General features: G+C 40.8%; 1 protein-coding gene across 1 annotated transcript in view; it reads left to right on the top strand.

Moving 5' to 3' along the window:
- Positions 1 to 281: 281 nt before the first annotated feature.
- Positions 282 to 24,062, top strand: part of THEMIS (thymocyte selection associated) — an 84,476-nt gene continuing 60,695 nt past the window's right edge. The window contains exons 1-2 of the mRNA XM_089529483.1: positions 282 to 372; positions 16,855 to 17,013. Of these exons, the coding sequence (XP_089385609.1) occupies positions 282 to 372; positions 16,855 to 17,013 (250 nt within the window). The remainder of the gene's footprint in view (positions 373 to 16,854; positions 17,014 to 24,062) is intronic.

A 24,062-nucleotide genomic window follows, 5' to 3' on the forward strand; every position in this document is an offset into this window, starting at 1 on the left:
GAGCCCACAGAGACTATATTTCATGTAGTCCAAGTTGGCACAAACACTAGGTAGCACATACCCAGGTGCAAAGTGCATTTATCTTTGCTTCCTATTCCTGCTTTACATCAACTCAAAGCTAGGTCAGAGGAAGTGGTCTCCACAGTGAACAAATTACAACAATCTTTTTCAGCAAAAAGCCTGTTCCGGATTTCAGAGGCTTGGGTTTGTCTGTTAAGTGCAAGAAGATACCTCAGGTATCCTTGTTTAAACAACAAATCTTTCCTATTGCTCCACAAATCATGACCCTGAGCCTGAAGAATTTCATCCATTCCTTAGATCCAAGATCTCTCCCTAGGATTCTACAAATTCAGTCTGGCTTTTATGATGAAGGTGAGTTTTAGTTTAAAATCATAGTAGTGCATCAGAGTGACTCAGCATTGCTTTTAAATGAAGTCTGCAAACTCGAAGTTTTATACTCTGAGAGCATCATCTTTTTATAAATTGGCAGTCTTCTTGTAGCAAAGAATAATGATAACCATATAAAAATAATACATCCCATATTTTTTTGAACCTTGCATGACTGGAGTGAAGTCAGGAATGATAAAAGCATTTTTGTGCCTTTGAATATCAGATCCACAGGTGCTAGAAGTGCATATTCTCACTGATGGGGGGGGGGGGGCAGAATTTAAACTACATGCTAATATAAGTAAACTCAGAGCACTCCGTGCATATGAGACAAGGAAAGTTGGGACAATGGGTTATTGGAACTCTGCATGGTCAGATGCTGCTGGAATCAGACCAGAGAAAGCATGCCTATTGTATGATGGTCGGATATAATTCAGCACTGTCTTGTATAATGTGACCTTTTCCCACTCCATAATACTAAAACCATATCACTGCAACACCTTTGTTAGGCACAATTTGAAGTCATCTAAGACTTTAAATGGACATCAGGTTGATGAAGGCTGCTATAAGAGGAGCAGCAGTTCTACTTTATGTTAGTATCCCCTTTTACTCCATTCACATGCTTTAAATAAGGAAGCTGTTTAGATAGAATATATGGGGAAAGCACTGGAAATTTGATGCTATAGCATTTTCATCAGTGTAATATTACTGTAATTTTTAATTTTTTTATTATTACAGTATTTTATATATTTTTTGCAACCTTCAACTAACTTAGCATGCATCTGCACTGTGGAAGTAAGGAAGTGTGACACCACTTTAACCGCTATGGAATCCTGGGATTTGTAGTTTGATGAGATGTTAGCATTCTTTGGCAGAGAATGCTAAAGACATTACAGAAATTGAAATCCCAGTATTCCACAGGATGGAGCTACAACACTTAAATTGGTGTCAAACTGTGTTATTTCTACAGTGTAGATGCACTCTTAGTGTTTTCTGTTTTCTATTTATGATGATGAGTGGCTATATTTCCATCTTCAGGTAAGGAGTATGTTTGCCTTATCTGGATTAAGAATGTTGAGCAATAGATTGAAAGCAAGCAGTGGTGGCTCCAGCATTGCTTCCTGAATAGAATAAACATATAATATTGCTAGTACAGGTGGTTTCCAAACTTTGGTCCTCGAGACTTCAGAAGCCCCAGGCAGCTTGACCAACAGTCAGGGACTCTAGGAGTCCAAAACAACTGTAGTCCAAACTTTGCAAACCACTGTATTATTTTTATTTATTTATTTTTATTTAGGTATTTATATCCCACCCTTCAGCCCTAATGGCTCTAGTACAACAGAAGGCCCTGTTCCTTTTGTATGGTTAGATTTTAGCAAAAAATCTCCATTGCCAACAATAATATTTTACAACAAACAATAACAACTGTACTTAGAACACAACAAAAGTGCACTTCAATAAAAGAGAGGCTTTAGAAAAAATAACTCATCTTTACTAAATGAACAACTTTTCTTTTGTAGGAAGCTCACAACTGCCCAAGGGGTTATTCAGATGGTGAAAATAATCCAGATAGAATCTGGGTTGAATCTTTGTTGTTCACATCCATTTTGAATGATTTTTTGTTTTTTTTGGGGGGGGGGAGGGTGTAAAAAAAAAACCACCCCACTTAACCTGGGACATCAACTTTGGATTTTTCCCCAAGTTTTTCTAAAAGATTTGGATTCTTGGCTTTGTGACTAACTAATGTGAATAGACCCGGGATAAACAGGAATAAAACTCTGCATGCCTTGAACATGCTTCAAATATATTCACACCATTGATTCCATCTTTATTTGAGTGCTGGCACATGTGAGCAACCAACCTCACAGCCATGTGCATAAATGTGGTTCCATAGTGTGAATAACAAACCTGGAATGTGCGAGTGAGATTATTTGCATAGTCACGCTAAACACAACATGTGAATGACCCCCCAAGTTACCATAAACATTCACCATTCACATTCACAATAAAACATGGTATTATTTAAATATGAATGTATAATATAAACAGTATCAGAGATGTGGTGAATTTCCAATCCTTCAGGTGTTGCTGAGCAATGATCATGCCTTACTATTGATAAGGATGACGGGTTTATGTCCTTCAGCAATACCTAGAAGGCAATAGATTCCCCTTTCCTGAAACAGCAAATCTCAGAGCATAATAAGATCTCAGAAAATTTGGCCTTCCCCTCACAGCATGAAGGTTCAATGACCTAGTTTTACAATAGGGATTAAACTATATATTGTTACTCACCTAACACAGGGGTTGTGCTGACTTCTAATGCAAGTATTGCAGGAGCAGAGGGGGAAATAAATGGAACAGGTTCCCAAACAGGTCTTTAGAGCTATAGGTAGAGATTCAAACAAGTTTTTCTCCCTCAATAACCTTTTTAGCTAGAATAGACAATGTTAAGGATTCTACTGGTTCAGAGTTTAAGCAAGCATGGTAACGATGGAGTTGATTGCACCTTTCTTGTCTCTTAATATGGCTGAACAAGGGTCTTCAAAATTCTGGTGGTACCACAGTTGCATGTAGGGGCCAAAAATATGTGATGTGAGAGCTTTGTCCAGCTAGTAGAAGTTATTGGTACTGCATTTTCAGTAAAGCCCAGCCTACTTTGAAGAGCCCAGAGAACTGTATATTCTGTTTTCTTTTTTAAAATACATTTTTTTAAAAAAGTTACTTTTCCAATAATACATTTGTCTTTATTCATAATGACTTCTTTTTCTTTGGGTCATAAAAGATGGAAATGAAAAGTTATCACGCCCAGAAAATATCAGAGGGTTTTTTCTCTTTTTCTTAACGGGGATACTTGCAAACAAAACAAAGCTGGGAAAGTTACAGTTTGGAGGCAACAGCTCCCCCAATCCCTTAGCCAGCAAAAGCCATCTTTCCAAGCTCTAGGATAAGCCTACTATCCATTGCCATAATATAGCTTGGTTAAATCTCATGAAAATAAAGAGGAGCACTTGGAGATGGTCATTAAATAAAAGGGACTTCTTTTAAGTAATACAATACTAGTCCATACTGATCAGACAAGCACTAATGACTTAATAATCTGAGGATAAATATGATTAAAATTAATTGAAACTCTGCTAGAAATTGATCTCATATATTTTCTTAAAATATTTTAGGAAATACTGATTTTTTTTTAAAAGCTAAGAATATTACACATCTATTGATTTAACAAAGATTAGGAAATCTGACATTCCTGTCTTTATATTGCAAAAATTATGACCTTTTAAAATTCCAGTATAATTATTTTATGGGCAACTGAATTTCATTTTCTTCTGGCTTAATCTAACCAGTGGCAAGGATGTAAAAAATGTCATCTTTCCCTTGAAAAAATTAGAGTCACTTAGGACCATTTATTCAGATTCATAGAGCATGTGTGCTAAATACATACAAACATATTGTCAAAATGGACTTTATTCCTGCACAAAGAAAAGAGTGGGGAGATTTAATTCGTAACTTGAGATTTTCCAGATGGTCATCATCAACTTTAAAAAGCAATGAAAATGATGAAGAAACAGGAAAAATTACTCAGCAAGGAAAAAGGTTACATTACTTGGGTTGTTTGGCTTTGAAAAAATGCAAGTGACAGAAGAAAAGATAGAGAAGTATAAAATTATGCATAGTGTGCATCAAATAGTTAGGAAGAAACCTTGTCTATGAATTCCTTCACAGGAATCACCCATTTAACCTAAATAGTGGTAGTTTCAGGACAGTTAAATTGTAACTCACTGCCACAGGACATACTAATGCAACTGCTAACTTGTATGGTTTTTAAAGGCTATGGGATAACTTAATAGAGGATATGGCTATCAATGGATTTAATCAAGATGGCTATATATCATCTGTATCAGAGGCTTTCTGGGCAGCAGAAGATAGAGTTTCTGGGCAAGGTACGAGGTGTTGATTCTAACCTTTAAAGCCCTACATGGCTTGGGTCCTGACTACTTGCAGGAGTGCCTACTTCCATACAATCCACCCCGCACACTTTGGTCCTTTGGGAAGAATCTGCTACAACCTAAGAAGACCAGACTCTCAGCAGTGACCCAGAGGACCTTCTCATCAGCCACTCCCAGGGTCTAGAATGACCTGCCGGACAAGATCCGCCATGTTAACACCTTGGAAGCCTTTAAAAAGACTATTAAGGTGGATCTCTTCTGGCAGGCCTTCCCAGACTAGGTTAGATCTTTTAGATCCATTAGACTTGCCTCCCCCTCTATTTGTTGCTACTGATACCAAAATTGTTTGATACCCTCATCCCCTCCCCTCCTCTAGAGGAAGATTCTTTTTTTTCCGCTAATCTGCCTGAAATTTTAATGTAGTCCTATTGGGTAGTTTTAAATTCTTTGATGTTTAATCTCTTTTTATGAGTCGACCACTCTTTTTTATGATTGGGGGAGGGTTGGGGTTTGGGGGGTTTAAAATTGTAATTTTTAATTGTTTGAAGTTTTATTTATACTGTTGGAATCCACTTTGATTCCTTTGTGAAAAAGCAGAATACACATTATTATTATTATTATTATTATTATTTACTATTATTAGAGGGTGAAGCTGCACTCATATTCTGCTGGTTCTCTTTCTATGGGCAATTGATTGTCCACTGTTTGAACAGAATGTTGGTGTAGCCAGGCCTTTGTGCTCATTAAACATGTTTTTTTCTTATGTTTCTCATGTTTAGACTTCCTAAACAAAGGCAACAACTTACTGACACTTTTTTATATACTCTCATAGACAGTTTGGATAAAAGTCATTTAGTGTGTGATCTGCAATGTATAAATCAGGTGCTAGGGTATTATTATGATTATGTTTATGTTTATTTATATCCCACCTTCCTCCCAGTACAAGGACTCAAGGTGGCTTACAAATCTAAAACAGTACAAGTTAAAACACTATAAAACATGCAAAATACAAGTTTAAAAAAACAATTAAAACAATTAAAAACATTAAATTATTTAAGTTTAAAGTTTAAAACAAAAATAAAACAGCAACCCTGTCATGCAAATGCCTGGCAGCATAGAAACATCTTTACCTGCCGCTGAAAGGACTGCAGGGATGGAGCCATCCTGGCCTCCCTAGGGAAGGAGTTCTAGAGTTTGGGAGCAGGCACTGAAAAGGCCCTTTCTTTTGTTCCTACCAAACATGCCTGAGAGGCTAGTGGGACAGAGAGAAGGGCCTCTCTCGATGACCTCAATATTCTTGGGGGCAGGTACAGGGAGATACGGTCCTTCAAGTATCCTGGATCCAAGTCTCTACATAGGGTATAGCCTTATGTATAGATAAATGAGTAGATAGCACCTGATGACTTGCATTATAGTGAACACATCTCTGGCATCTTTTCAACTTTTCAAATTAATATCCTCTTTCTATCAGCTTGCTTTGCCACTTTGGTGTATAGTTAGCCCACCATATCCACAGATTCTGCATCTACAGATTCAGCCAATCATGGTTCAAAAATCCTCACACAAAACAATTCCAAAAGGAAACCTTGATTTGGCCATTTTATATAAAGGACACAATTTTACTACAAATTTGTATATAATGGGACGTGAACATCCACAAATTTTGGTGTCCACGGGGTGGGTGGGGGTGGTCTTGGAACCAAGCCACAGTGGTTACTAAGGTACCACGGTATATCTTTATTGTTTCAATTATTACAATTGTATCAAGGAACAATTACCCCCAGTCTTGTTCTCACAACTCTTCAGAATTAGAGAAAATGACTGTAACCCAGTGACCTTTATAGTTAAATGCAGATATGAACCTTGATCTCCACCATCCCCAGGCCAACAACCTGAACACCGAGTTCTTAATTACTCATAAATGTTTCTTTCTTCACCAAAGGAGCTAAAAGTGAACCACTATATATTAGCGGCCAGAATGTTGAACTGGAATTTGAGAGAGTCCCATTTGGGAGAAAGGTAGGATATAAATCAAATCAATAAGTAAAAAAATTAGAAATGTGGCATGTGAATGAGGAGAGACACATTTTGGGTGAGGTGGCAGTCTGGCTTAACACAAGAACAAGAATATATAACACACACAATTGGGAAAGGATGCTTAGGTTCATATAAGATTGGCTGAGTTTGGAAACATTACTTTTTTTACTACAACTCCCAGAATATTCCAGACTGCTTTACCCATTCTATAGAATCAGGATGATGATGATAATGAGGGCACAAGGATTAATGAAGGATTATTCCACATATATATGCATATTTAAGAGGCTATTTATAACCAGTTAATGCCGAATCTGGGAACTAAGAGAAACAACAAAAAAATGTTCTGAGGTGTCAAGTTGTTCTTTCCTGTTAGACACTGCAGCTTACATCAAAGCTCTGTCACCGCATACAAAGTTCAAACCTGCCAGATAAATGAAACACAGCAGAAGGTGTCATAAACCCATCAGGGAAGAAATAAATCAGAAGCAGCAGAAGTCATTTGTAAAAAGATTCACCTAGGCTAGAAATGGCTTAAAGCCCTTGACATTTAAAGTTTTAATTTTGCATGTGGAAAGATAAACTTGTGTCTGTTGCTTTTTCTAATGCCTAGCTGAATATTTGCAAAACCTGTGTGTCCTGAACAAAAGTGGTTAGCTAACATACATGCTCAGATGTTAATACCCTTCACACAGCAAGATCCCTCTGGGGTTTTTTTTCCTGCTCAGTTTTGATATATTCACACCAAAAGATATGAGTACCTAAGGATATGAATATAGCAGGACCAGTAAATCAGCTTGTGTAATCTGCTCTGGTCACTGAGCTGTCCCCATAAAGCCTCAAAGGATTTGTCTTTGAGTAATTATGCTTACATGTAATGGGATGCAGTGGCTCAGTGATCAAGACACTGACTTTGACACTTCCAAGATTGGCAGATCGGCAGGACAAAGCCCAAGTGCCACGTGAGCTACCATCACTAGTCCCAGCTTCTGCCAGCCTAGCAGTTCAAAAGCATGTAAAAGTGCAAGTAGATAAAATAGGTATCACTTTGTTGAGAAGGTAACAGCATTCTCTACAGTCATGCTGGCCACATGATCACAGAGCTGCCATTGACAACATTAGCTTATAGCAATAGCAGCTTCATTTATGCACTGCTTCATACCACCTAAGCAGTCTCGCCATTTACAACTGTAAGCTAATTACTCCCAACAAGTTGGATACTCATTTTATCAACCTTGGAAGGATGCCAGGCTGTCAACCCTGAGCCCCTGGCTGGGATTGAACTCACAACCTTGTGGTTTGTGAGTGAGTGGCTGCAGCATAGGCATTTAACCACTATGTCACGAGGGCTTAGTAATGGAGGTGAGCACACCCTCTACAGAGGATCATGACTAGACAATCTTGTCAAAGGGGAAGCCTTTACCTATATTTAATCATACTGTACGTCAAGCAATTGAAACCTATTGGCTGGCCTTTATTGTGTACTAACTCAAGTCCCCTAGATGTTTCCTGGAACTGATTAACTGAAGGATATAGACTAGGCAGGAGATGGTCATATAAGGACTATCATGATTGGAGAAATGGCGAGGATCATGATACAGAAGACAGGAATACAGTTGATGGCATTGCAAAATTAGTATTCTACAGGTAGGGATTTGAAGTTTCTGAGTCATTTTATAGGTAACAAGATTTCTTAGATTTTTTTGTGGGTTTTGTTTATAGGGTCACATTTAACAGTTTAGCCCCACAATTGAGGATGGGGGGGAATGGGGATATTAAGAACCATTTCTAAACAGCAGTTGAGTATTTGGCATTTGAAGAGCTCCCTTCATAAAGTAGCCTATGAGAGCACAGAGGCAAATGAAAGTTGTAGACCTATAATCCTGTAGATTTATTGAAAGCTTTATTGAAACTAACTACCCTTTCTAAAAGTACAACTGAATGGCTTCTTGGGTGATGATGCAAACCAAAGCAAATAAGGTGAAAAACCCCTTCGGAGAAGTTTTGTATCTACGAGATAAACTCATACACATTTACAAGTGATACAGCTACACAGCTAAAAAGAAAAGTGAGGGCTTCAGCTTTGAACATTCAGGTTTATCTAAAGGGACCTAAAAATAATCTTTGTTGTTAAAATTTTAACCTCAATTGTTCAAGTCAAAGAAAAAAATGTAAAAGAAAAAACTCATCAGTACAACTCAACACACAGCTAGGTGTATTTAGGATTAAAATTAAAACATAAAAATCTGATAATTAAATCGAATTTGTATACAGCACAACCAATACTTGTGTTTTCACATAGCCTTGTCCCCCCAAAAAGTTATCTCTAGGCATTTTTGGGTCCTCCAACATGATTCTGTAGTATGCTTCTAGTGGATGTTGACCATGGATGTTGACCATGCTGAAGGAACTAGAATTGCCTAGAGAGGTGTTCTCTCCAGGAATGTCTAGGTCTTCCAATGTGATTCTGTGGTCAATATCCACCAAAAGTCATTCATTTCAATAGGGTTCACTACCGCTCCACAGTTTTGCATTTCCACAGTAAGTCCAGAAATGTATCCCCTGTGGGTACAGGGAAATCTGCATGGCTTTAACTGTATGTACATGGCGTTAACTTGTTTTAATGGGTTACATAGTTTAATATATTATAATGTGATTTTGGACTCTAAATGATATTTCATAGTTTTATAACTTAAATTGTTTAAATTACTGTATGCTGCTCTGAGATTTTTTGATACAGAGATACAAATATTTTAACAAACAGATGGACAGAAAGAGGAAAGCATACCCTTCAGTGTTTTACAGATAACAACAGCCAAGACACATGTGGCCAAGAAACATCAGAGTTTGGTCAAGATGGCAAAAGTTATTAATGTGGAAGAACAGACAAGCTAGGAGAGGCTGCAGTGGTTCACAGGATCATGGAGTAGGAAGAAACCATAAGGGCCATCTAGTCCAACCCCCTGCCATGGAGGAAGAAACATTAGATCATTATACTGTCCTTTAATGCCTACTATTTGATATTGCCATTTGTAAAATACTGGCCTCAATCAATCTTTCATAATGCAGTGATGGGAAATATAATGTGTTTGCTCTAAAATAGTCTACCTAAAATTTACAGTTAAAAAGGTAAAAGTAATAATAATTTTTTTTGTTTTATTTATATACCGCTATTCCAAAGATCATAGCGGTGAACAGCAAGTAAGCTAATTAGCAAGTAAGCTAATTTGCCCCCAACAGTCTGGGTACTCATTTTAGCCACCTCGGAAGGATGCAAGCCTGAGTCGAGCTTGGGCCCTTTTGCTGGTCTTGAACTCGCAACCTTGTGGTTTTGAGTGAATGGCTGCAGTACAGGCATTTAACCACTGCGCCACCAGGGCTGTCAAGTAGTCTCTTGACATTACTTGAACACTTAATAAGGGGAAAACACATAAAAAATGAAATCATAGCAAGATTTCTTTCATCACTGGGTCCATGTGCACACACACACACACACACATATGCACAGCCTATTTAACATCTTAGAAAAATCAGAGGCAAAAGCTATTGAACCAATTGTTTGGTTGCTTTGATGTGATCACAGCAGTAGCTAATATGGATTTGTAAAATCATGGCAGAGCTTATGAAGGGATATAAATGTAGTTCTTTTTGAACAAAGCAGCAGTCTCAGAAAGGTGATTTCAAAGACATCTAGTTCTTTAATTCCCACCTTCAGGGGCATTGTTTGATCCTAGTAAATAGGCTGCATTATTTGAGTTTCTTCCACAATGGGTGCACAGCATCTTTCTTCGCTTGAGAGGAAGAATCAGTCCTTCTGCTTAATTACCTTTATGTCTTTGAATAATTTTATGCTTTCTTTATACAGAAAAACAGAAAATTTGCATGATAACAATAAGCAAGGTGATATAATTCCCCTCCCCATGTGTATACTTGGCAATACATGGGAATGGAGATAGCACAGCATAATCTATGTCAAAATGTTGCCTGAGATGTCAGGAGGCTTGACAATGAAAGAGGGGGTTGTGTTATGGGAAATGAATAACTTCATCAGGAAACTGAATTGATTAAGACTGACTGGAGTACTAACTATTCCTCTTACTTTGGTTCTTGATTAAAATTTAAATATTGACCCAATACATGCTATTCCAAGCAACCTTGAGGAGCTGGGCCATGCCAACGTCTTTAATTCTACATTCCTTAACATCATGACATCTAGTTAATGACTAACTCAGCATCGGAGATAAGGTTAAAGGAGATGGGCATGTTCAACTTGTTGAAGAGAAGACTGAGGGGTGATACGATTGCACTCTTTAAAGACCTCAAGGGTTGTCACTGACAGGAAAAGGCAGGCCTGTTCTCTTTAGCCCTAATGGATAGGACCAGGTCTGTGGTTCAATGTTACAGGAGGGTAGATTTCAACTGAATGTTAGGAGGAACTTCTTGACAATAAGAGTAGTTCAGCAATGGATGCAATTGCCTAGAGTGGTGGGGTCTTTTCTGTGGACATTTTCAAAAAGAGCTGGACAACCACTTGCTGGTGATGCTTTAGCTGAAGATCCTGCACTGAGACAGGGGTTGGACTTAATAGCCCATGAGGCCCTTTCCAACTCTATGGATACATTTGTAGCCCAAGCTAGAGCAGCTGTCGGAGATGGAGATGGCTCCTGTACTTTTAATGATTGTGCAGAACAGAGAATTTCAGAAGGTATTGATTGTCACACAACCAGGTAACAAGTAACGCCTGATAATATTCCTGATTCTGCACGTCTATTAAGGGTTCCAAGTCCAGCAACTTTAAACATTACTCTATACTGGTCCTCTCAGATCAGCTGTCACAGTAAAAACTGATATGAAACATAGTGGAAAGGGCAAAATGCCAAATTAATGTGCAAATCAAGAATGTAAATCAGTGTAATCTGAATAATTAGAATAATTAGCATGATATGAAGATCAGGCATCTACATTTAAGGACATAAAATAGACATAAAACTCTACCTGAGCCTAAAACAGTCCGGAGGGGCAGGACAAAAACAGTAATGAAATGTGGAGAATTTACTTTAAAATATATAAAATAGTTCAGAAAATGGGGGTTGTGGAAAGTGCTATCAATGATCCAAGGTGCCCATGGAAGGTCCAGTGCATCCCCCCAACAGCTGACAATAGCAAACTCCTATGCTGTACCAATACAAATGTTTAAGCATTAGTTGTTATAAAGTATCCCAATTACAGGGAACATTTTTTAAAAGAAATTACTTAGAAGTATAGATCATAGACGACAGTGTTTTAGTTCTTGTCTAGTTCACTATAATGCATATAGATAATACATATGTAGTTTTTAGCTATCAAATTAACACTTAAATAGGGAAGCAGTAAGCTCCGTGCCATATCCAAAGAATACAGATGGTATAATATTGGAAGTCATTTTAGAAGAGTTTCAAACAGCTGTGACAGGATTTTTTTCTGAAAAGAGGAGGAGGAGGAAAAATATTCAGTTATGGCCAGTGGATTGGATTAGTTAGCACTATGTACAATGCATGCACGATTTAATAAAACAGTTTGACAGGAGTACTGTCTACAACACCTGCTACATCAAGAAATTTGATGTAGGGGCAGGCAGTAAATGTTAACTGAAAGAGTAAAAACTATGTATTTATTTTACCTGAGCAAAAGAACTAGCCTAAAGTTTTCTGACATGACTTATATTAGATCCCTCTGGATAAAAACTGGACAAGATCCTATCTGAGCATCCTTCAGAAATTGCAATGGCTGGTATCACTGAAAAGCATGTCATGAAGAACCCATTTAAAAAAAATCTTTCCAAGTTAGTGAAAACTTTGTGTGCATCCTTGCCAGTCTAGTTGTTGATACAGAGTGAAAGAACAGATCTATCTTCCATGTGGGACCTTTATTTTGTTTTTCTGATATTGTGAACTATGTATGAGCCTGTCAGTTTCAGCCAAAAATTTTAATAATTTAGAGGTCAGTGTTTAGTTAGGGCAAAGAAGTCAAGTTTAACCCTGAAACAGGAGGATTCAGCTGAGGAAACAGAATATTAGAAAGGGCAATCTAAAGGTCAATTTGGTAAACAAACCAAAAATATTGGCAGAGAAAATAAGGAACTACCCTCCTGACTGGTTTAAGTTGGAGAAAGTTTTAAGAACAAGAGAGACAGAAGGTTGAACAGGAGCCTAAAATAAAACTAGAGTTCTGAAATCAGGATTCATGCTATTTCTTGGATGAGGAGCCTGTATGAAATAGGACACAGCCCCATTACCTGGATGCTGACTGTTTTATTATTCTATTGCTCATATTGTTTATTTTATTTCACCTTATTTTGCGTGCACCTTTCCTCCAGCATGGGAGCCAAGTCAGCTCACGACAAATTAAAACAAAGTACAACAAAGTACAATCAACTTTGATTGTACAAAAGTTATAAAACAATTAAATAAACAAAACTGTAAAAAAGCTCCAATTTCAAACAGTTTAAAACACATTTTAAACATAACGATAAAAGCACAGCACACTGAAATAAAAGACCCTTCTGCCACATGAGTGAAGAAGTCTGCCAAAATTTTTAAAAAAAAGTCTAACAAAAAAATTAAAGGGGAAAAGGCTTTCTGAAAGCAAGACTGCTTATCATTTAAATTCCTGTGAGGGGTCTCAGTATGAGTGTGTGTGTGTGTGTGTGTGTGTGTGTGCACGCGCGTGCAAACTAGGAAAAGAGGCAGTACTTGGTGGGCAATGCTAATGGTTTTTAGTGTGAAGGAAGACTGCAATGCTGGGAAGTTTCCAAATGTGTGACAGGGAAGAAAGCCACATTGCACCTTTCAAAACAGTGCTAAAAACTTTTCAAAGCAGTGCAGTTTACCAGGAGAGGAGCCCAAAGCAATAAACCCCCAAATAATATGTAACCAAGGCATCTGTTACATAGGTAAATGTGTCATTTCCAGAAATGAGCAAAGCTGCCACACTAGTTTTAACCTGTGTAAATGCACTCATTGTCACTGCCAAAACTTGAGTATCCAGGCTCAGATCAGAATCTCGGAGTTTGCTCAAGCTATGATCCTTTCAGGTGTAGTGTAATCACCCAACAAAACTGACTTTCTTTTCCCTGATCTGTATGTAACGAGATCTTGTAGCACCTTTGAGATTAATTGAAAGAAGAAATTGGCAGCATGAGCTTTTGTAGACCTTAGTCTAATGCATCTGAGGAAGTAGATTGAAATCTACAAAAGTTCATGCTGCCAAATTCTTTCTTTTGGTTAGTCTCAAAGGTGCTACAAGATCCCTCTACATACTGATTCTACAGACTAACACAGCTATATCTTTGTATTCAACTTACCAGATCACTTCTGTCTTGTTTGAATTAAGTCCTCTACTGACAACAAACACTGGTTTAATACTGAGACAGGTTTCTTGAAGTTAGATGGAAAGGAAAGAGTTGGATGTCATCAGCAAACTGGTGATAGTGAACCCCCAAATGGCAAGTAATCTCTTCCAGTAGTTTCATGTTAAGCAGCATGGAAGCCCACTGTCTCAGACCACCATCTTATATCCCCTTTGAAAAGAGGACAGGTGGTCCTCCAGTTTGCCCGAAGCTGACATAAACTTGGTTTATGATTATATTCATAGGCTTCCTCTGAAGTCTTGTTTATATTAGTCAGATTTTGCATTATATCCTTTGACTGCTTTTACAACATCTTCCCTCGCCTTTAATGTTACTCCATTTCTTCTTAGATTTTCATTTCCTGAATAAAACACTGTAACTATGGGGCTCGGCACACCTCTGTTAAGAGGTGCCGCCATACCACCCCTGGAAGCCCTGGGTTAGGGACGCAGCAACTACATGCCACGCTCCCAACCTGGCAGCTTCTTTTTGCACCATGGAAATGGCACACTAGTTGCCACTGCCATGGCTCTTTGGCGTAGCATGTCTACATGCGGTGGCAAAGATGTGGTGTGATGTCACCTGACGTGTGGTTGGTCAGGCGGCATGACGCTGGCATGATCCTGGCGTGGGATGGGCAGCGGGTGGCCTCCATGCCTCCACTCTGCTTTCACAATGGTGTATTTTGCCGGTCTGTTGAGGGCCTATCTGACTCAAAATGTGTCATTCCTGTTCACTTTAACCTGCTCATCTGAAGTATTGAAATGTTATACATTTCATTTCTTGTTTTACTATGTCTAGATTCAGGATTCATGCTTCTCACATTCCATGTTCCTATAATATGTGTTGTGCAGCTTCAGACTTTCTTTTCACCATTGAGCATGCCAACAGATGAATGTCCTTTCAGATTGAGTCCATTTCCCTCATTAGCCACAGTGCTACCCGTAGTTGTCCTCCTGTAACATACAATGCAAACACACTGTAACATCAAACAAACAGTGTAATAATGCATTTATAAGGAACAAGTCTTTGGTTTTTGTTATGCTAAATTCAGCTAATACTTTCTAACTATATTTTAATTGAGAAAAAAAGTGTTATGGATTATACATAGAATAAAAAATATCTAATGAGAAGTAACCAGTTTAGATACATCAGATCATAAGTGGGCAGGAGAGGCCATAGTATCATGGAGTATGCAGTTCCAAAACATTTTCAATGGAATGCAAAACGATATAACTTCGGACCACAATACCTGTCCTGAATGGAATATGAGAATTATTACTTCGTTCAGTGTAGCTGGTAGGCATGTAATCATAACAGAAAGCAAATGGCAGGACATGGAATTTGAAATACAAAACAGATTGCTCTTTGAAGTTGAAGAGTGCTCATAAACCACATCACAAGAAGTGATAAAATCGGTGCTACAGTTAATGGTGAGGGAGTGATTGCCCACACCTTTCTCCAGTTGTCCGCCACCATCAACACTTCTCTCCAACCAGAACAGATTGATAGATCTCCATCTTTCTAGTTGTAGCTTGGAATACTAGTAAGGAGATCGATTTCCCCATTGGAGATTACTCTGCTGCTGTCATGCCAGTTCTCTCTGTGTGGTTATTTCTTTCTTTCCACTGCCTTGTGGGGACAATAATTCCTAAGGTGAAAGGGAGAGATAGGTATGCAGTTTCTTATTTTGTCCCTTGAGAGGTGATTTTAGTCAGCAACACTGCTTCTGCAATACCTGCACAAAAAGTGCAGATTTATATGACTGCCAGCAGCAATTGTATTTAAAATGGTGGCCACAAAGTTCATGGCTTCTTTTTCAAGTTGTTTCCATTATCTTCCCCTCCTCTTCAAGATGAAAGAAGAAAAATCAAGGGGATCACAAACAAATGCGTCTTAAAAACAGAAATCCAGAACACTGCAAAGAAAAATAATCCATTTCCAGGTTGTAATATCAACTATTAGAGAAGAAAGGTAGTCATTCCCAAAATGCCACAGAATTAACTGGAGTAAGATTATGTGGTTAGATAGCTTCTAGGCTATACACCTGATGATGAGGATGAGGATGATGAGGATGATTTTTATTTCTTTCTCACCTCTGCTCAAGGCTCGAGGCAAGGTACAACATGTTAAAATACAAAACACAATTTAAATAGAAAACACATAAAACCAACAGGGAATCTGTAGAAATAATACCATTAGCCAGAGTCAGGCAACTCTCTCAGGTGGCATGATGCTAGGGAGGATTTCTGTTTCTTGGAGGGCAGAGCTTTTTCTGCCACATGACATGTCCTGCACCTTTTAAGCTGGGCTTCTGCCCTCAGGAGTGGTACAAGATGCTGTACCACTGCAGGGAGTAAGATTCAGCACATATTCCTGTTGTCTTCTGTGTGTAGAGTGGAGGGGTTTATGAGATTTTGACCTTTGCTTCAAGTTAGCAGCAAAATGTCTTGGATTAGTTGGAAGCAGTGAGGGAGGTCTGGGAGCTGTCCATCTATACAGAGCTCCATCTCATCTTTTCAGAAACCAGAGATTGGATTCAGAGCCCAGAAATTCAGTATGAAATCCATTCATTATGACCCTCATATTATCAATTAAACCTTTCCCCTTTACATTGTCCTGTTACTCTGTACATTGCTCATTGTATTTCTGTGCTTTAAGTAAATGAATCTAGAACAGTATGAAAATGATCAAAAATTAGGAGAAAAACCTCTAAAAACATTCTTGCTACCTCAGAAATAATGTAACTAGTACAAGCTATCGTTAAAAGAAAAGGTTTATCAAATGCTATATTAACTGAAAAAGTATGTTGTTATACCACCATTGTGCAAAATATTTACATTTTACTGGTAATGTTACTTGTAAAGTGTTACTTCCCAGCTCTGAGTAGACTACCAAGTTTCAAAATGATTCTTCTCTGATGGAGCTTAATATTTATGTCTAAAGTAAATGTAAGGCAGATTCTAGACATTAGATATTAAAGTGGGAGGGTGGAAAATCTTCTTCACAAGATAATGAAAGAGCAACCTTTACAGATGAATTATCTGCAAACATTTGCAAAACATCTTCATTTATGTTTGTATTCTCCTTCAGGTGCAGTGTATGAAAAGTGTGACCATGAATGCTGTTTGTCAACAGGAGACTTGATTAAAGTTGTTGGATTAAAAGTATCAAAAATCCTTGCAACTATTAGCAAAAATGATGATGCCAGCCTACCCCCAACTGCAGTCGATTTACCACTAAATTTTCCAGGTACTGCTTAGATAAGGAAACAAGATATGCAAAGAAAATGTGTAGAATATTTGTGAAGTGCTTTTTGCAATGTGTCTCATTAGTGATAAAAGCCTAAGAAGAAGCATTCTAGAACAGATCAAGTTTTCTATCTAGTCCAGCAATTTGTTCCTACAGTGACCAACTAGATGCTTATGGGAATCTCAAAAGTAGAACATGAGGGCAGTAGCATCTCTCTGCTCATGTATATAGAATAATAGAGTTGGAAGAGACCGCAAGGGCCATCCAGTCCAACCTCCTGCCATGCAGGAACTCTCCATCAAAGCATCCCCGACAGATGGCCATCCAGCCTCTGTTTGAAGACCTCCAAGGAAGGAGACTCCACTACACTCCGAGGGAGTATGTTCCACTGTCGGACACCCCTTACTGTCAGGAAGTTCTTCCTAATGTTGAGGTGGAATCTCTTTTCCTGTAGCTTGCATCCATTGTTCTGGGTCCTAGTCTCTGGAGCAGCAGAAAACAAGCTTGCTCCCTCCTCAACATGACATCCCTTAAACAGGGCTATCATATCACTTCTTAATCTTCTCTTCTCCAGGCTGAACATCCCCAGCTCCCTAAGTCATTCCTCATAGGGCATGGTTTCCAGATCCTCCACCATTTTAGTCACTCTCCTTTGGACATGCTCCAGTTTCTCCATATCCTTTTTAAATTGTGGTGCCCAGAACTGGACACAATACTCCAGGTGGGGCCTGACCAGAGCAGAATATAGTGGCACTATTACTTCCCTTGATGTATACACTATACTTTTATTGATTCTATTGATTATATGATTCTACATGAGTGAGTGACATTTTGAAGTTTGCCTCAGATGTTGCTGTCAAATAACCACAATACAACAGGTTGGAAGTAAGGCCACAACTTTATTTGCAAACAATTGGTAGGGTTGGCACAAAGCATAAGGTCAGGATCTGTGAAATCAAACAACCCGATGTTGTCTGATTATCCAAACCTGGCACCCACCAGGTGCTTGGGATGACCTAGGGGCTAAGGAACACAACTTGACCGCAAACATTGTCTTGCGTTCACAAATTCACTAAGCCCCTAGTCACCGGGAGGCGCTCCCGCGTTCTGGCCCCCGCAATGGCCAAACGCCTGCCCTATTTGCCCCCGGGTACCTATTGACTCCCAAACCAGAGCTCCATAGCCCTGGTATAACAACGTGCAGATCCTGGCCTATGCTGCCGCCAAAGTTGTGACGAAAAAACACCCACAAAACAGCGGTGGGCGGGCGGGAGAAGCTCAAAGTCTTTCTCCCTTCCTCAGCTTGGCTCCACTCTGCTCGAAGCCAAGCGCCAACTGAGGGCTGGGGCTGGCAACGTGGCCTTAAATAGGCCTAGGCCCCGCCCATATTGCATGCTGTGCGGAGCCCCTCCTCCAAGGCCACCCAACCAATGGGCAGCCCTGGAGGACCGGAAGCTCCGCACCAGCGAGCCTGGCTCCCAGAGCATCGCAGAGCGATGGGACCGCCCCATCCGCTCCGCGCACCAATAGGGAGCCGGAGCAAGCCCCAGTGCACACTGGGGCTTGTAGTTCCAGCCGCTTCTAGTGGCAAAACGGTCTGCCCGCCAAGTCGGGCGACCGTTTTATCCTTCCCCTGATCCTGGAGGTAATATAGAGGTACCATGACTAGTGGTCCTGGATAGGCCTACATGAATATGTCCAATCCTATTTTAAAACTGTACAAGATAGAAATCATCATGCTCCAAATATTGTCAATGAAGCTCCTTTTATCTCACCTCAATCTCCCACTTTCAGTTTTAGACAAGGACCCCAGGTTTTAGCAAGGGTGAAGCTACAGGGGAGTAAAAAGGGGGGGGCATTGCCCCTCCACATGAGAATTCTCTGATGGACTGTCTGTTTGTGTATGTTGTAACTGCATTCTTTAGAGTTGTCACACTTTCGTTTCTTTGTTTTCTTAGTGCCAACATGACACAGGCCCCGACTCCGCCCCAGGGCGGTGTGTTGCCATGCCCTGCTCCACATGGTGCGTGGCATCACAGCGCTCCTCTGGTTCTGTGTCTGCACAAAGCAGCCCTGAAGGAGCACCGTAAAGCCGTGGTGCTGTGGCTATTGTGTTCTTTGCAGGGCACAAAAAGGAGCCACTTTTTGTGACTCCTTTTTGCGCCCTGCAAAGGCCAAATCGGGGGCATGCGGTTGTCATTGCCCCGATCTGGTGAAAATGGAGGCGGCTACAGACCGCCCCTTGGACTATCACATCTTCTTTTTGCTCCATCTTTTAGACCCAGAGCATGGAAATTGCTTTATTTTGCCCGTCTGTTTCACCCCATTGTAAGCTTTCACATAAGGGAGTTTCTTAGCCTCTTGATAATTTTCATTGTAATTTTCTTTTCCAGGTCTACAATACTCTATTTGTGGGCTGATGTTAGAACTGTGCATAGCATTCCAAATATGAATACTAGTGTGGCATAATGGTTTGAGTACTGGACTAGGACTCCAGGAGACCTGGATTCAAATGAATCCAAAAAGGATTCAACTATGAAATTTATCAAGTGCAACAGGATACCAAGTTCAGAAAATCAGGCTTCAGTAGTTAAAATTCAGAAAACATTTATTAAGAAACTATAGATCAAGTCCAGAGACATTCATTGCCAAACTGACCAGCACACATTACAATTGTCAAATTAAACTACATACAATTTTAAATTTCAGTTTTAAATTTAATTTGTTATAATTAATAAACAGACTTCTCCATGCTTTCCCATGCTCTTCCTCTGATGTTACAATGGAATCCTTTCACAGAAACAACCTTGAATAGGCTTATTATTTTATTATTATTATTATTCTTTATTTATATAGTGCTGTAGATTTGCACAGTGCTATACATAAAAACAACAAATATAAAAGAGTAAACCTGCCTATGGCGTACAATCTGAGAAATGAAAGGATAATACAAATAAAACACATAGCAATACAGGAAATGGTTCAGTAAAACAGGCAACAAAAAGAACATCAGATAGCAACAATCACGCAATGTCTGGGAATGCTTCTCTGAACAGGATGGTCTTCAACTTTGTTTTGAAGCTGGTTAAAGAAGTGGTGGCCCTTGCTCGTGAGGGAAGAAGGTTCCAGGAGTGAGGGGCAGCAAGTGAAAAGGGGCGAATCCTAGATGGGGCAGAGGAAATCCTGGGCTGGGACAGCTGACTTTGACTACCAGAACGGGGATGGTGGACCCATTCGAATGGTCCGCCCTCGAAGGCTAATGGAACCAATAGGATTCCAGAGAGCCTTAGAGGGTTTAATGGTTGGGAATGCCGGTGACCCTGTCGATGCTCTGGTTGATACCTGGAACACCGATCTTACCAGGGCTATCAACACGATCGCTCCCAAGCGTCCTTGCCAATCCGCTTCAAATCGTAGGCCATGGTATACACCAGAGCTTCGGAGAATGAAGCGGTTCGGACAATGACTAGAGCGTAGGTGGCGGAAGACTCGACTCCTATCTGACAGAACTCGCCATAGGAACTTTCTTTGTTCCTATCGGGAGGCAATTCGTGCAGCAAAGAGAGCTTTCTCCTCTGCACGTATTGCGTCTGCAGAGTCCCGTCCAGCAGAGCTGTTTAAGGTGGTGAGGGAAATGACGCAGGTACCTCCTGCGCCAAATCCCTTGCTTAACCCGACAATGGCCTGCTGTGACGCGTTTAACAACTTCTTCGCAGATAAAATCTCTCAGATAAGAGCCGACTTAGACGCCACTGTTGGAACAGAATCTATAGGCGAGGTGTCCAGTGACTCCGTCGATGAAGTTATTCTGGATCAGCTCCAATCAGTGAGTACCGAGGACATGGACAAGGTGCTTGGTAAGGTGAGGAAAACAACCTGCCCTCTCGACCCTTGCCCATCATGGCTGGCCGTCCAGGGGGGGGATGCATTGAGGAGATTCCTCACGGATATCATCAATGCATCCTTTAGGGAAGGGCATGTTCCATCTTGTCTGAAGGAAGCGGCTGTTAAGCCGCTTCTTAAAAAACCTTCCCTGGACCCCCTAGATATGAACAACTACAGGCCTGTTTCTTTGCTGCCATTTTTGGGCAAGGTAATTGAGAGGGCGGTTGCTCTTCAGCTCCAAGCTGTCTTGGATGAAACCGATTATCTAGACCCATTTCAAACCGGCTTCAGGACAGGCTTTGGGGTTGAGACTGCCATGGTTGCTTTGACTGACGATCTGCATCTGAGCATCGACAGGGGTAGTGTGACCCAGTTGGTGCTCTTAGACCTCTCAGCGGCTTTCGATACGATAGATCACAGCATCCTCCTGGACCGCTTGGGGGGATTAGGTATCGGAGGCACTGCATTGCAGTGGTTCCGGTCCTACCTCTCAGGCAGGTCCCAGAGGGTGCTGCTTGGGGACAGTAGCTCCAGAAAGAGGGAGCTCCTTTGTGGAGTCCCTCAGGGAGCTATTTTGTCCCCAATGTTGTTTAACATCTATATGAAGCCGCTGGGTGAGATCATACGGAGTTATGGTGCTGGGTGCTATCAGTACGCTGATGACACCCAAATCTATTTCTCTATGTCTCGTTCGTCGGCCTCGAATTCTAATGGCATCTCTTCTCTCAATGAATGTCTTCGGGCGGTAATGGGCTGGATGAGGAAAAACAGATTGAAGCTGAATCCGAACAAGACGGAGGTGCTCACGGTAGCGGCCCCGAAACCAAGAATTGGGTTACAACCACCAGTCCTGGACGGGGTCACACTCTCCTCTAGTGACTGCGTTCGCAGTCTGGGGGTGCTCCTTGACTCGTCGCTACTGATGATAGATCAGGTTAATGCGACGGTCAGGAGCGCCTGTTATCAGCTTCGGGTGATACCCCAGCTGCGCCCTTTTCTGGAAGTAAGGGATCTCGAGACAGTTGTGCACGCGCTGGTAACCTCACGCCTTGACTTCTGTAATGCGCTCTACATGGGGCTACCCTTGTGCCTGGTTCGGAAATTACAGCTGGTTCAAAACATGGCAGCCAGGCTTGTGTCAGGAACATCCAGAAGGGACCATATCACTCCGGTTTTGAGGTCCCTCCACTGGCTGCCTATTGGTTTTCGGGCCCAGTACAAGGTGTTGGTTATTACCTTTAAAGCCCTAAATGGCTTGGGTCCAAGCTATCTCAGAGACCGCCTCTTCCCATACAATCCTCCCCGTGCTCTCCGGTCCTCTGGGAGGAACTTGTTGCAGCCTCAAAAATCGAGGCTTGCGGCGACCTCCCGGAGGGCTTTCTCTGTTGTCACCCCTAGGCTCTGGAACGGCCTGCCGGATGAGATCCGTCAATTAACATCTTTGGACAGCTTCAAAAAGGCTGTCAAGATGGATCTCTTCAGGCAGGCCTTCCCAGACTGAAATATCCCGGCCTCAGGATCTCAGGATTTCCCCCTCCTCAGTAATGTCTCCAAAGCCCCCTTTTCTTTAGAACTGAAGTTGCAGTGGTTTATTGGTTGGTATTATTTTGTTTAATTTATTGTTATTTTAACTAGTTATTGTGGTTTTAAATTAGATATGTTGTTTAATAACTTTTTAAGGGGGGAGGGAAATATATTGTTTTTATGCTGTATGTTATTTTAATGTTGTAAACCACCCGGATTGGTTTGCCACAGGGCGGTATATAAATAAAATTTATTTATTATTATTATTAAGGTGAGGAAAAAGAAGGTCTGATAAATAGGAGGGGCAGCCCATGGAGGACTTTAAACGTCACCAGCAGGAGACTGTAATGAATACGGAAAGGGAGGGGGAGCCAGTGAAGGGATGCCAACAAAGGAGAGATGTGGTCAGAGCGGTGGGCGGTTGTGATAATGTGTGCAGCTGAATGCTGGACAGAAATTAAAGGACGGAGGTGAGATAGAGGAAGCCCAGCCAGGAGGATGTTACAGTAATCAAGTCGTGAGACCACAAGGGCATGGACCAGGATCTTAGCAGTAGAGGCGGAGAGATATGGTCGGATTTTGGCAATGTTGTATAAAAAGAATCTACAAGCCTTGGCTGTGGTCTGGATCTGAGGGATACACAACAGAGAAGAATCAAAGATAAAACCAAGGCTGCAGGCTTGCTGGACTGGTTGAATAGAAATGTTGTCCACAGAGAAAGAAAAGGAGTGTTGAAGGGTGGGCTTAGGAGGAAAGACAAGAAGCTCCGTCTTGGACATGTTGAGCTTCAAACGGCGATAGGGCATCCACTGCGAGACAGCTGTGAGACAAGACAAAACTTGCTGTTCAAGCCTTGGAGAAAGGTCAGGGGTGGAAAGATACAACTGGGTGTCATTGGCATACAGATGGTAGGAAAAACCAAAAGAGCTAATGAGTTTACCTAAGGACAGTGTGTAGAGAGAAAACAGAAGGGGACCCAGAACAGAGCCCTGGGGAACTCCAACAGATAAGGGAACAGAGGATGAACTCTGACTACCTGTGACCACTGCTGTCTGACAAATAAGATCTAAACCAGTCGAGAACGGAGTCTGAGAACCCAAGGTCAGAGAGTATATCAACAAGAAGGCTGTGATCAACGGTGTCAAAGGCTGCAGACAAATCAAGAAGGATGAGAAGAGAGTAAAGGCCATTAGCCTTGGTCCATAAAAGGTTATTCGAGATCTTAATGAGAGCTGTCTCTGTAGAATGCCGTGGGCGGAAACCAGACTGAAAGGGATCGAGAATGGAGTTGGCTTCAAGAAACTCAAGACAGCGAGAATAAACAACCCATTCCAAGACCTTAGAAAGAAAGGGAAGAAGAGAAATCAGACGATAGCTAGACAAAGAGGAGGGGTCAAGAGAAGGTTTTTTTCAGAATTGGGGAAATGAGAGCATGTTTGAAGTCTGAAGGGAAGGAGCCTGTAGAGAGAGAGAGAGATTGAAGATATGGAGAAGCGAGGGCAGAAGAGAGGGAGCTATGGAAATTAGAAGACGAGTAAGAATTGGATCAAGAGAACAAGTTGCAGGTTTGGAAGAGTTCAGAAGTGTAGAGAGTTCATCCAGAGAAGCAGGAGGAAACACAGATTTTTTTTTAGGCGAGG

This window comes from Sceloporus occidentalis, unplaced genomic scaffold (genome assembly GCF_023333645.1).
Source record: "Sceloporus occidentalis isolate IW3139 unplaced genomic scaffold, rSceOcc1.0.p SCAF_6, whole genome shotgun sequence".
Classification (NCBI taxonomy): domain Eukaryota; kingdom Metazoa; phylum Chordata; class Lepidosauria; order Squamata; family Phrynosomatidae; genus Sceloporus; species Sceloporus occidentalis.